Source organism: Myotis lucifugus, unplaced genomic scaffold, assembly GCF_000147115.1.
Source record: "Myotis lucifugus unplaced genomic scaffold, Myoluc2.0 scaffold_109, whole genome shotgun sequence".
Taxonomy (NCBI): Eukaryota; Metazoa; Chordata; class Mammalia; order Chiroptera; family Vespertilionidae; genus Myotis; species Myotis lucifugus.
In genome coordinates, this window is record NW_005871157.1 from 2,551,029 (window position 1) to 2,564,179 (window position 13,151).

Here is a 13,151-nt window from a genome sequence, read left to right on the forward strand (position 1 = left end):
TTTGTTTGGATGCTTAATCTCGGCCCTAGGAGTTGTGAGCTGCACTTTAGTATATTTGCTATTTCTGTATTCTTTACAGTTCTCTCTACTTCTTACTAGTTAATCCCACGTTACTCCAATTTCATGTTATAGGTAATGATTCTTTCCTTGTTCAAATTACTATGTAGTTTCTCTGTCCTGATTGAACCCAAATGAATACATGTTTTGTCCTTTAAAAATCAACTGATAAAGGGCACCTCTCCCTTCTTTGTTGTTTTTCTTCCCAGAAGCTATGTGTTTTTAATCATGCATATTTGTTCCTCCCTGTAGTTCATAATCTGATCTATTTGGACATTTTTTAGTATGTTTGTTCTTGGGATGGTGTAGTCTTTCTGGTGTTGGTTTTAGATCAACCTTAACTCCCATGGCTAATTTTCTTCCTCAGTTTTTACTGATCTGACTTTATAAAGCCTTGTGGCAGGGTTGGGTAAGGCAGGTCCAGAAGAGATAGCCACACAAGGACTTGGTGTTTTGTTTTTCCTCTTTTTACTGAGTTATTTTGAAGTTTGGGCATCCTTGGTCTTCAAATTATGCTAGGACATGGTTTTTGTGTAGTTTTATTTTTTTTTCTTTCATGTTATTCTTTTATTTTAGGAGGAAACATTGGCAGATGGGAACTTACATTGTCTTCATTAACTTCAGTTATCTTGAAGTCCAATCACCTGGTTTTTGCAAGTTGGAGGCTTATCTACTTATAACAAAAATTAAAGGCAATCCCTAACTGGTTTGGCTCGGTGGGTAGAGCGTCGGCCTGCGGACTGAAAGGTCCCAGGTTCTATTCCGGCCAAGGGCATGTACCTTGGTTGCAGGCACATCCCCAGTAGGAGGTGTGCAGGAGGCAGCTGATTGATGTTCCTCTCTCATTGATGTTTCTAACTCTCTATCCCTCTCCCTTCCGCTCTGTGAAAAATCAATAAAATATATTTTTAAAAAAAATTAAAGGCAAAGGAGAACAAAGGCCCTAAAACAAAAGCCAGAATTTCTATACAGCTCAAGCTCTGTGACTAATACTTACCTAAAGTCAGATGATTCACTCAATATTACAATTATTTCCCATTTATAAAATGGGGTGGCTTGCTGGGGGTTCCAAACTCAGATAAGCATGAAAAACATCTGATAAATATGATTAAGTAGTTCTTGGGTAAGTCCTTCAAATAGATATCTTAAGCAAACGTGTGGCGATTCTGATGTAACTAGTCAGGGTCTCACATTTAAGAATTCTTAGACTAGCTAATTAAGGATAACATGTTTAGTTATATGAGTCCATGTAAGCTTTTCTGATCAATAAGCTCTAGGGATTCAATCTTTCAGTATAAAATCAGAGCAATAGATTAGTGATAAAATGTCCCAATTAACTCACATTGTATGAGAATTTTTTACAATTTACTTTTTTATTTAAAACCAAACAGTTTAAAGCAACCAGAGCAGATAAAAAATGGGTCAGAAAAAGAAGACAACCTGCCTCCCCAAAAGCAACTATTTATGCACAGAGAGAAAACAACACAAAAGACCAAGAAGATGGAAATACCATAACCTGTTTCTAATACACTTTGAAAATTAATCACTCTCGTAAGAGGAACAAGCTACATATTTTGTTCCCACTAAACTTAAGCACAGTATAATTAGATATACTTTGGCTCATTCTGTCCAGGGTCCCATGTATTCTTTAGATTTAAATGTAAAAATTCTCCTCATTTTAAAGATACGAAAATCCACTGTAAACCTGACAACAACTCACACAAGCTCTTAGCTCCCATTTCACAGTATGATCTATAAACACTTTCTAAGAACAGCAAACCTGAACAAAGGCATATACAAGAGCAATGTCAATTCAAGAAAATCCATAGGCTTTCACCTATGTCTAGCATTTGGTCATCTGTAGGCGTCTGGGTGAAAACATTTCTGCCAGTGTAATGCATCCAGGAAACACTGCTAAATGGGCAGCTGAGGACATACCCGATTGCTGCAGGGGTCAAGCGGGTGTGCAACTGAGGGGTGGTAGAAGTAGTGGTGGTTGTTAGGGAGCCATCAGTTCCAGTCTTCTCCCAGTCAAAAGGGTCACTCTCAAATACTCCAAAGGTTTTGATGCTGTTGTCAAACACGGATGTAAGAAGCTAAAGCACAAAGAAGAAAAAAACTAAAGTAAGCCAATAGTAAACAACGTCATTTTATTCTTTAAGAGAAAGCACCCAGACTCATGAATTAGTTTTGTAGATTTTTTAAAAAAAAGCCTAATGGCCCGGCCAGTGTGGCTCAGTGGTTGAGGGTCAACTCATGAACCAGGAAGTCACAGTTCAATTCCCGGTCAGAGCACATGCCTGGATTGCAAGCTTGGTCCCCAGTGGGAGGCATGCAAGAGGCAGCCAATCAATGTTTCTCTCTCATCTATGTTCTATCTCTCTATCCCTCTCCCTTCCTCTCTCTAAAAATATTAAAAAAACAACAAACCATGACGATACAAAGAGGGGAATTTGAGTAAGGACTGTATGTGGATGATAAAATTGAATTAATATTGATTTTTATCAGTTGAGGCACTAGTTTGTAGTGAGTAGAATGTTTTTGTCCTTGGAAGATGCATACCTACTTTCAGGTGGTTTAGCAACAGGAAATATGTGTTGTATGTATCTGTATGTTTTCAGTTGCAACCATCTACATCAGGGGTCCTCAAACTTTTTAAACAGGGGGCCAGTTCACTGTCCCTCAGACGGTTGGATGGCCGGACTATAGTTTTAAAAAAACTATGGACAAATTCCTATGCACACTGCACATATCTTATTTTGAAGTAAAAAAACAAAACAGGAACAAATACAATATTTGTATTTGCATGTGGCCCGAGGGCCGTAGTTTGAGGACCCCAGATACATGATCTATTTTGTGTGTTATTTTTGGTCAAAAGGAGCATTTCTATATGGTTCAAATTAAATAAGTGGCCAGTGTTAATAGCTGGTGTGTATAGGTTAAGGGGCATACAGAAATTCATTATGCTTTTTACGTTTCTTTTTTGTGGGTTTGAAAAATTCTTAAACTGTGTGTGTGTGTGTGTGTGTGTGTGTACACACAATTATCAAAAAGAAATCTGCCGCCCTCGCTGGCATGGTTCAGTGGAAAGAGCATCAGCTCTCAAACTGAAGGGTCCTGGGTTTGATTCCTGGTCTAGGGCACATGCCTCGGTTACAGGCTTGATCCCCTCGGTCAGGGCACATGCAGGAGGCAACCAATCGATGTCTCTCTCTCACAATGATGTTTCTCTCTCTCTGTTACTCCTCCTCTCTTCCACTCTCTCTAAAAATCAATGGAAAGAATAACCTCAGGTGAGGATTAAAAAAAAAAAGAAATCTGCCTTATTATTTGATTTATAGTATATATAATTTGTTATTTTTGCCATTAAATTCAAAAAGCCTAATGTAATCTTGAGAAACATCTCTCAGAGACCTTTCCTTACTGTTTTTGACAGTCCATACCATTTTCAATTTTATGATTAGGGCCTCATTTTTTCCTCACCATTTCTCTTATTCTGTATCTATTAGTATCTCATCCTCAAAGATTCATCTTGTACATTTCCTACCCCAGACCTGGAATCAGCACTTCCTCATTGAAGGATTTTGTGAAGGTCTGTTAAGGCTTTAAAAAGATTATTCTGCCTATTAAATGAAGAATAGAAGCCATAAAGGGGGGTGGGGATGAGGGTGCTAGGAATAGATGTCAGTTAGGAGGCTACTGAAGTTGAACCAGCAGTTAACAGTGGAGGTGGTAAAAAGTGGTAGGATCTGGATATAATTTGTACAGCCAACAGAACTTGCTGATGGATTAGATGAAAGCTAGGAAAGTAAAGCATAAGGAATAATTTACATTTCTATCCTGAGCCACTGGGTAAATGTTGGTACCATTTACTAAGATGAAAGGCAGTGAGTTTGAGGACTGGGATATTGAAAATTTTAGAGTTTAGGGAGGAATAAGGAATACAGATACAACATTGATAGTCACCAGCATATATATATTAATAGGTAGTATTTAAAGCCATAAGTACTGAATGATGTAATCTAAGAAAAGCAGGTAGCAAAGAGGCCCAAGGGTAAGGCTAGGGCAGTGGTCGGCAAACTCATTAGTCAACAGAGCCAAATATCAACAGTACAACGATTGAAATTTCTTTTGAGAGCCAAATTTTTTAAACTATATAGGTAGGTACATTCAACTTTAAATTCAACTTTAAATTCACGGTTTTCGTCTTCCACCAACACAAAAGAATTATAATTCTTAAATTGATGACAAAAATACCTGTAGGATTTGCAGCTGGTTGGAAAAATACAGGTAACTTTATGCTTCGAGTAGGTATTTTTGTCACCTGCGTGCGATTTGCGGACGCGACTAGCACTAACCACTGCACAATGAGACTGCTGACTGACTGGCTCACTCAACTCCTGCACGAATCGCGCGCCTCCCTGTGCTGCGTATCCCGCGGCCCCCCTGGGCCGTGTCTCCTGTCGCCCGACCGGCCGACACCCCCCACTTCTTCAAAATAGACTCGCCCAGGCCGAAAACTGACTTCTGCGCATGGGCCACGAAGTTTTAATCGCACTGTACATGCGCGCCCGCACGTGGTATTTTGTGGAAGAGCCACACTCAAGGGGCCAAAGAGCCGCATGTGGCTCACGAGCTGCGGTTTGCCGACCACTGGGCTAGGGCACTCCAACATTAAGATGGAAAGAAGAAAGGACTCGGCAATGGAAACCAAGAAGTGAAGAGTGAGATAGGAAAACCAAGTGTGTGGTGTTCTAGATACCAAATGAGCAGTTTCAACAAGAAAAGGGTCAAATGCTATCAATTGTAAGTTTATTATTATTTCTGATTATTTTTTTAATTAAATCTTTATTGTTCAGATTATTACAGTTGTTCCTCTTTTTTCCCCCCATAGCTCCCCTTCACCCGGTTTCCACCCCACCCTCTGCCCTTACCCCCCCAATGTCCTCATCCATAGGTGTATGATTTTTGTCCAGTCTCTTCCCGCACCCCCCACACCCCTTTCCCCCATAAGAATAGTCAGTCCACTCCCTTTCTATGCCCCTGATTCTATTATATTCACCAGTTTATTCTGTTCATCAGATTATTTATTTACTTGATTTTTAGATTCACTTGTTGATAGATGTGTATTTGTTGTTCATAATTTGTATCTTTACCTTTTTCTTCTTCTTCCTCTTCTTAAAGGATAACTTTCAGCATTTCATATAATACTAGTTTGGTGGTGATGAACTCCTTTAGCTTTTTCTTATCTGTGAAGCTCTTTATCTGACCTTCAATTCTGAATGATAGCTTTGCTGGGTAAAGTAATCTTGGTTGTAGGTTCTTGGTATTCATCACTTTGAATATTTCTTGCCACTCCCTTCTGGCCTGCATGGTTTCTGTTCAGAAATCAGCTGACAGTCGTATGGGTATTCCCTTGTAGGTAACTGACCGTCTTTCTCTTGCTGCTTTTAAGATTCTCTCTTTGTCTTTTGCCCTTGGCATTTTGATTATGATGTGTCTTGGTGTGGTCCTCTTTGGATTCCTTTTGTTTGGGGTTCTGTGCGCTTCCTGGACTTGGAAGTCTATTTCTTTCATCAGGTAGGGGAAGTTTTCTGTCATTATTTCTTCAAATAGGTTTTCAATATCTTGCTCTCTCTCTCTTCTTCTGGCACCCCCATAATTCGGATGTTGGTATGCTTGAAGTTGTCTCAGAGGCTCCTTACACTATCTTCATATTTTTGGACTCTTTTTTCTTTTTGTTTTTCCGGTTGGGTGTTTTTTGCTTCTTTGTATTTCAAATCTTTGACTTGATTCTTGCGATCCTCTAGTCTGCTGTTGGAACTCTGTATAATATTCTTTATTTCAGTCAGTGTATGCTTAATTTCTAGTTGGTCCTTTTTCATATCCTCGAGGGTCTCACTAAATTTATCGTCAGTCTCACTAGACTTATTGAGGGTCTTACTAAATTTATCGGCGGTTTCTAGAAAATTCTTGAAAAACCTTATAAGTGTGGTTTTGAACTCTATATCCAGTAGTTTGCTTTCCTCCATTTCTGTCATTTGTGACCTATTTCTTTGTCTCTGCATTTTTTATGCTTCCCTGTGTTGATAGAGTGGCTTTCTGTGCTAGGTGTCCTATAGGGCCCAGTGGCTCATCCTCCCCAATTACCTGAGGTGGGCACTCTGGGTGCTCCCCTTTGTGGGCTGTGTGCACAGTCTTGTAGTTAAGCCTTGACTGTTGTAGGTATTACTGGGAGGAATTGACCTCCAGGCCAATTGGCTGTGAGAATCAGCTGTGTTTGCAGTGGGAGAACTTCTGTGCTGGAGACACCCTTCTGGGGCAAGACTTGCTTCAGTGGGGCTTTGGTTGCTCACTGAGTCTGCCCCCTGAGTGTGTCCCTTATGGATCTGAGGAGTTGTAATCTGGATGGTCCCACTCTGACCACTGGGTACACTGGCTCTTGGATCTAAGGAGGTGTTAATTTAGCCTCTGCCTGAGGCTACCCAGCAGGAGCTACTGAGAGATCTGCAGATTCCTCTTCTTTGTTTGGGGTTTGGAGGTGCCCAGATGAGGCCCAGCTGTGAAGCAATCCAAGCTGCTGTGGGGCCTTGGGCCTTCTTTTGGAAGTTCTGGGTCTCTCTGACCCAGCTGCAGTTTGTTAGGTAATTTTCAGATTGCAAAGGGCCAGGCCTTTCATATGCAAAAGCCTCTGCGCACAACTTGGGTGGGGCGGAGTCTCAGGGAATCAGCAGGGCGGAGCAAACAGCTATGGCTGATCCTCAGTCCTACCCTGAGAGGCCCTGCATCTCAGTGTCCCGACAATCGCCGCAAGCACCTCTGAGAGAAAGCCGCCCTCGAGTTCTGCCCAATGCCAGACAGTCCAGTTTCTCCCCGTATGAGTCTGGGTCCCCAGAGACTCACCTGGAACTGGAGTTCAGAGCTTGAGACTCCCTCTGGATTGAAAAAGACAACCGCGTCCTCAGTTGCCAGCCCTTTCCATCTGCGCCTCCATACCTCTGCACTTTACTTCCACACCTCCTCTGAGTCTCAGTGTGCTTTTCTCTTTCCTTCTAGTTGTAGAATTTCCACTCGCCAGCCTTCCTGTGGTTCTGGATGATGTCCGTTTTGTCTTTTAGTTGTATTTTTGAAGTAGTTGTGCGAGGCAGCAATTTCCGGTGTTTACCTATGCCGCCATCTTGGTTTCTCTTTCCTTGGGTCTATTTCTGATTATTTAATCAATTTGTCTCTCTTTTTCACCCAGAGAGTAAGTTCCAATAGGCCGGTACATGTCTGATTCTGCTCATCATGTATCTAACGCAATGCCTTATATGTGACTGCAGTATTGTGATCTGTAAAAATATATATTTGGTCATTCAGATAACCAAATTATATTCCTCATATATATTTGGTCTTTGTCCAGAGTTCCTAGCTTTCAGCTCCCAAAACCCTTGGAATTTTCTGAGCAATAGAGCAATGGGAGAATCTTTTCTTCTAATATTTGATCTAGTCCTCAGTTCCTGAAATCACTTCAAAGCTATAAAGTTGAAATTTCTGTCTTGTTATTCATAACAAGCCCCTTTCCACCACAACTGGGTTCATGGTCATCAGGTGGCTTTTGGGAAGCACCTAAGAATGAGAGCTGGTCACCAAAAGAACCCACCCTGTTATTAGAGGATTGGAACCTTCAGTCTCACCTCTCTGGCCTCTGGAGGAGGGAGAGAGGGCTAGAAGTTGAATCAATTGCCAATGGCCAATGCTTTATAATCACTCTGCCTTTCTAATGAAGCTTCCACAAAAACTCAAAATGACAGGATTCTGAGAGTTTCTGGGTTGGTGAACACATGGTGGTTACCTCAGAGAGGGCATGGATGCTCTGCACCCTTTCCCCATACCTTGCCCTAGGGACCTCTTCCATTTGGTGTTCCTGAGTCATATCCTTTGAAATAAACCAGTAATCTAGTGATAAAATTGGTTTCTTGAGTCCTAGAACTGTTCTAGCAAATTAATTGAACCCAAGAGGGAGCTGTGGGAACCTCTGATTTATAGCCAGTCAATCAGAAGGACATGTGACAACCAGGACTTGTGATTGGCTTCTGAAGTGGAGGGCAGTCTTGTGGGGCTGAGTCCTTAACCTGTGGAATCTGATGCTATCTATCTCGGTAGATAGTGTCAGAATTTATTTCAATGTTGGACACCTAGCTGATATCAGAGAATTGCTTGGTGGTGTGGGGAAAACAACAACAAAACAACCCATGTTGGAATTGTGATGACAGACCCTTAAAGAGTTACTCTAAAAACATTTTATGAATAAATGTCTATTTGTAATAAGCCCCAAAGAAAAAATAATACAATTTAAAAGGAAACTAAAAAGATAAAACTGGAAAAGGTAGTTATAAAACCTGAGAGAGAATCATTGATTGGCTGCCTCCTGCATGCCCCACACTGGGGATCGAGCCCGCAACTCAGGCATGTGCCCTGACTAGAATTGAACCGTGACCTCCTGGTTCATAGGTTGATGCTCAATCACTGAGCCACACTGGGCAGGCAAAAGCTGATAATTTTTATTTTGGTCATATTTTTGTTGTTAACTAACTATGTTATAGTCTCCCCAAATTATCATAGGCAGAGGGCTGTAGAAAACACAAAGGAGAAGGAAGACAGGTTGAGAATCAGCATATAGGAATTGAAGTGGCAGACCTTTGACCTCTCTCCTGACTGGAAATCGAGGCTCTCATAGGTTCTCACTGAGTAAGATGTATGCTTCCTGACAGGTGGAGTCCTACCATGAGGCAACAACGGCCTTGCTGTGTGAGTACTTATGAACTGGGTACAACAGGAATAATCCTAAACAGCTTTTATGTAAGATATCCTTTTATCATGGGATTATTTTCCTATAATTATCATAGTATCATTTGTCTTAGAAAATATAACACATGCCATTGGGCCTCAAATAAGAATGTATCACATGCCATTGAGCCTCAGTTTGTCACTATGATGGTGATTCTAGAGAATAGCAGCAGAAGGTAGAAGGATGGAAGGCACAGAATGAAGGAAAGCTAAAAGCACTGAGGCACTAAATGGTCTGACTAGATACAACTCTCCAGATACTATAAGAACAAAGCATTTCTAATGTAGCAAAATAATTTTCAAATCAGGACCAAGGTGGCTCTAAATACTAATCTTTGACATGTAGAAACAGGAAAAGTCAAGGAATCTTTTGCAGATGGAGTGGGGACTGAATTCACTAAAATGAATAATAAAACAAAAATCCCTCCAATTCAGTTACTCATTCAAATAGATTTGAGAACAATATACATTAGTCACCTTATAAATCACACATATCTATATATATGTAAAAGGCTAAGCAACTGGCCGACTGGCCGACCAGCCGGTAGCTATGACGCACACTGACCACCAGGAGGCAGATGCTCAACACAGGAGCTGCCGAGCAACAGCAACTTTGCAGAGTGCCCTCTCACAGTCTGGGACCCCTCGGGGGATGTTGGACTGCCAGTTTCAGCCTGATTCCTGCAGGCCAGGCCAGGCCAAGGGACCCCACCTGCTGGAGGGACCCCGCTCACTCTGCAGATGCTCTTCGAGCCTGGGCGCCACCCCAGGTGTGGCTGGGCAAGGAGGGACTGTGGGAGGTTGGCTCCAGGGCGTGTCTGGCCCCTCTTGCCCAGTCCTGACCCGCCAGCCACCTTCTAATTAATTTCCTTTCAATGTGCACCAATCCATGCACCAGGCCTCTAGTATAGGTATAACACACACACACACACACACACACACACACACAAATGAAACGTGTAGTCCTCATCTTTTTTTAACCCCAATATAACTGAGGAACAAAGCACTTTCCAAATAGGAGCTCACTGTGGCAGTAACTTTCAAACTGAAAAGGGGGCAGAACAAAATCTGAAAACACTTTACAGTTGATTCTGACACTTCCCCTATAAGAAGGCATGTCCCATGTCCCATATCTCTCCATTAAGAATCACTGAAAATTTGCCTTGCTGGTGTGACTCAGGGGTTCACGGTTCACGGTTCAGTCAGGCACATGCCCGGGTTGCAGGCTCAGTCCCCGGGGGCGGGGGGGGGGTGTGTGTATGCAAGAGGCAGCTGATCAATGGTTCTCTCTCATCATTGATGTTTCTATCTCTCTCCCTCTCCTTTCCTTTCTGAAATCAATAAAAAAAAGTATCACTGAAAATCTAGTATACGTCTGACTCCTTTACTTCTTTTATTTGATAATATAGTCTTAGAAATACAAACTCATCTAAAGAATCCAAGTACCCCCAGGGGATGCCGCCACATGCCAGAGAGGGTTTAAAGTCACGTGATGAATGTTGCACAACTTCCTGAAGAATTTTGCTCAGAGTTAAGACATTTAATATATTTTATAATACAATAAAAACAAAGTTAGAAAGCAAAATTCTTATGACCCTTTAAGATAAATCAGAAGAATGCAAATAAATTTTGAATTTATGGCTGACACTTTAAGACTGTTCCTAGAACTCTTGACAAAATGCTTATACATTGCTGCAATAGGAGAGAATGGTGAACTAGTGTGGGAAACTCTAGAGTAGTGGTTCTCAACCTTCCTAATGCTGTGACCCTTTAATACAGTTCCTCATGTTGTGGCGACCCCCAACCATAAAATTATTTTCGTTGCTACTTCATAACTATAATTTTGCTACTGTTATGAATCGTAATGTAAATATCTGATATGCAGGATGTATTTTCATTGTTACAAATTGAACATAATTAAAGCATAGTGATTAATCACAAAAACAATATGTAATTATATATGTTTTCCGATGGTCTTAGGCGACCCCTGTGAAAGGGTCGTTCGACCCCTAAAGGGGTCGCGACCCACAGGTTGGCGACCCACGTTAAGAACCGCTGCTCTAGAGGCATACATCGTGAGGAAGGTAAATCTTCCTTGAATGAAATCCCAGCTTGCCCTTTCAAAGACAATGGAGACTAATTCCAGTCTATGCAATAACAAGAATTATTTGTAATGTGATACTGAGGACTCACTGAGAATCCTGATACCTGAATTCTCAGTTAATAAATAGTAAATTAATGGATCAATAAAGCACTTAGTCAGCAGAGTGCAATGGCAATGCTGGCTTGGCTGATTCAAAGATAGATTATTTACTGCAAAATAAACTGACTCAGTGGTAAGTAGATGCAATACAGGTAAGGAAATGCTAATGTTCTAGATTTCTCTTCTCTGCCAGGGATTTTTAGCAGCATCGATAGAAGGGGAAAAAACTGTACTGCATCTACCCTTTGAAGAACAGAACAAAAAATGAGATCAAATAGAGAATGAGTTGAAAAAGCCCAGAGTTTTAGCAGTTTTCACCATTTTATATCAATATCTGGAAGAGAACTCAGGAGTCCTGGTCGGCAGCCCCAGGGGACCTGAGGCAGTGAGAGGCAGCATGGCTGCTCATCCACCCCTCTCCATCTCTTCTGCTTATATCCAAATCAAGACCATCATTTTTCCTGCCCACAAGGGAAGACTATCTCCAGCCTCCCTTGCAGTTAGAATTGGGACAATGTGAATGGGTTATGGCCACAGGGGTATATGCCAAACTGTTTGGACCACTTCCAGGCCTCATTATAAAACCCCTAAAGCATCATCCACACTCGCTCTTCCCCTTCCTGTTGACTGTACAGGCTATGTATTATAGACAGCAGTGTCCAAATATGGATGGAGCCTGGATGTTCAAGTTACCACTTGAGAGTTGTCTAGGAGAGCTGCCCAGTAACTACACTGCTTTATGACACAAAAAACAAACCTCTGTAATATTAAGACATTGATTTTTAAAAAAATATTTTTTCTTTCCAAAGCATAGTTCAGTCTTTCTCTATACCTCCCTAAATAGCCTCTAATTCTCTTCTGCTTCATTTGAATGCACACAACTGCAAAAACAATCCTCTTAAAACACGAATTGGAGGGCCAGATAAGATGGCAGTGTAGGTAAATGCGGAACTTGCTGCTTCAAACAACCACATTGAAATTACAACTAAAATACAGAAAAGCTATCATTTAGAACCACCTGAAATCTAGCTCAACAGAAGTCCTACAACCAGAGAATTAAAGAAGTAGCTCATCAAGACTGTTAAGAAGGGCGGAATCACGGAACCTGCTGGTACCACACCCATGTGCTTAGGTTTAAAATCAGGAGGGATATCTTGGCTGTGAGGTTTCCTGAGGAGGGGTGTCAGTCCCACAACTTTGGCTGTAAAAACCAGCAGGGATGATGCGTGAGGGACACAGAGGCTGCTGGCCCCAGGCAGTTCCTCTTAAAGGGCCTGTGCACCAATCTATGAGTTCCTCAGACTCACTCCCTCTGAGCTCCAGTTCTGGGACAGCAGCTTACAAGGAACCTGGGACATTCAGGGAGGAACTAACTTGCCTGGAATCAGGGCGAGAGCTGGAGGGGCAGCTTTCTCTGACAGAAGTGCTGGCAGAGGCGACTTGCTGAGTTAGCAGGCAGGGCACCACATATGAATTTTCATCAACCTGGCTCACACTTTTTTGCCCTGCCCCTCCCTACTAGCAGGCTAATGCAAGCCATTTCCAGTGGCTTTTCCATAAAATTGACCTCTCTTACCTCATGCTTCAAACCTTCCTAAAATCTCTCAAAAAAGCAATAGCTGGTCTTAGTGTACCCCATACCTCTCAGTAAGTGGCCCCAGGCCTGGCACTAGCAGCAGCCCACCTTGGTTCATAGCTTGGCCTCTCCTGGGCATCTCCAAGCCCAACACAAGTAGCAGCCATCTGCAGATTGCTTTGTAGCTCATGGTGAGTGTCCCTGGGCAGGGGACAGGCAGTGGTTGACTTTGCACCTACTGGGAGGCTCCAGAGACAGTGCACTCAGTGGTGAGCTTTGAGCACTCTGGATTACAACCCTACCACCTTCACGAGTGACACACTCAAGGGGAGGACTCTGAGAGCACCAAAGCCCCACTGAAGCAAGTCCTATTCCATAGGGCAGGTTCCTGCACAGCAGCTCTTCTGCTGTAGTCACAGACCATCTTCACAACCAACTGGGCCTGGGGTCAATCCCTCCCCAGTGACACCAACATAAATCAAGGCT

At 42.2% G+C, this 13,151-nt stretch overlaps 1 protein-coding gene across 2 annotated transcripts in view; it reads right to left on the bottom strand.

Annotated features, from left to right (window-relative positions):
* Window positions 1-13,151, bottom strand: part of TTBK2 (tau tubulin kinase 2) — a 109,020-nt gene that overhangs the window by 31,096 nt on the left and 64,773 nt on the right. For both annotated transcript variants that reach the window (XM_014459498.1, XM_023757535.1), the window contains one exon: window positions 1,996-2,153. In XM_014459498.1, coding sequence (XP_014314984.1) covers window positions 1,996-2,153 — 158 coding nt within the window. The remainder of the gene's footprint in view (window positions 1-1,995; window positions 2,154-13,151) is intronic.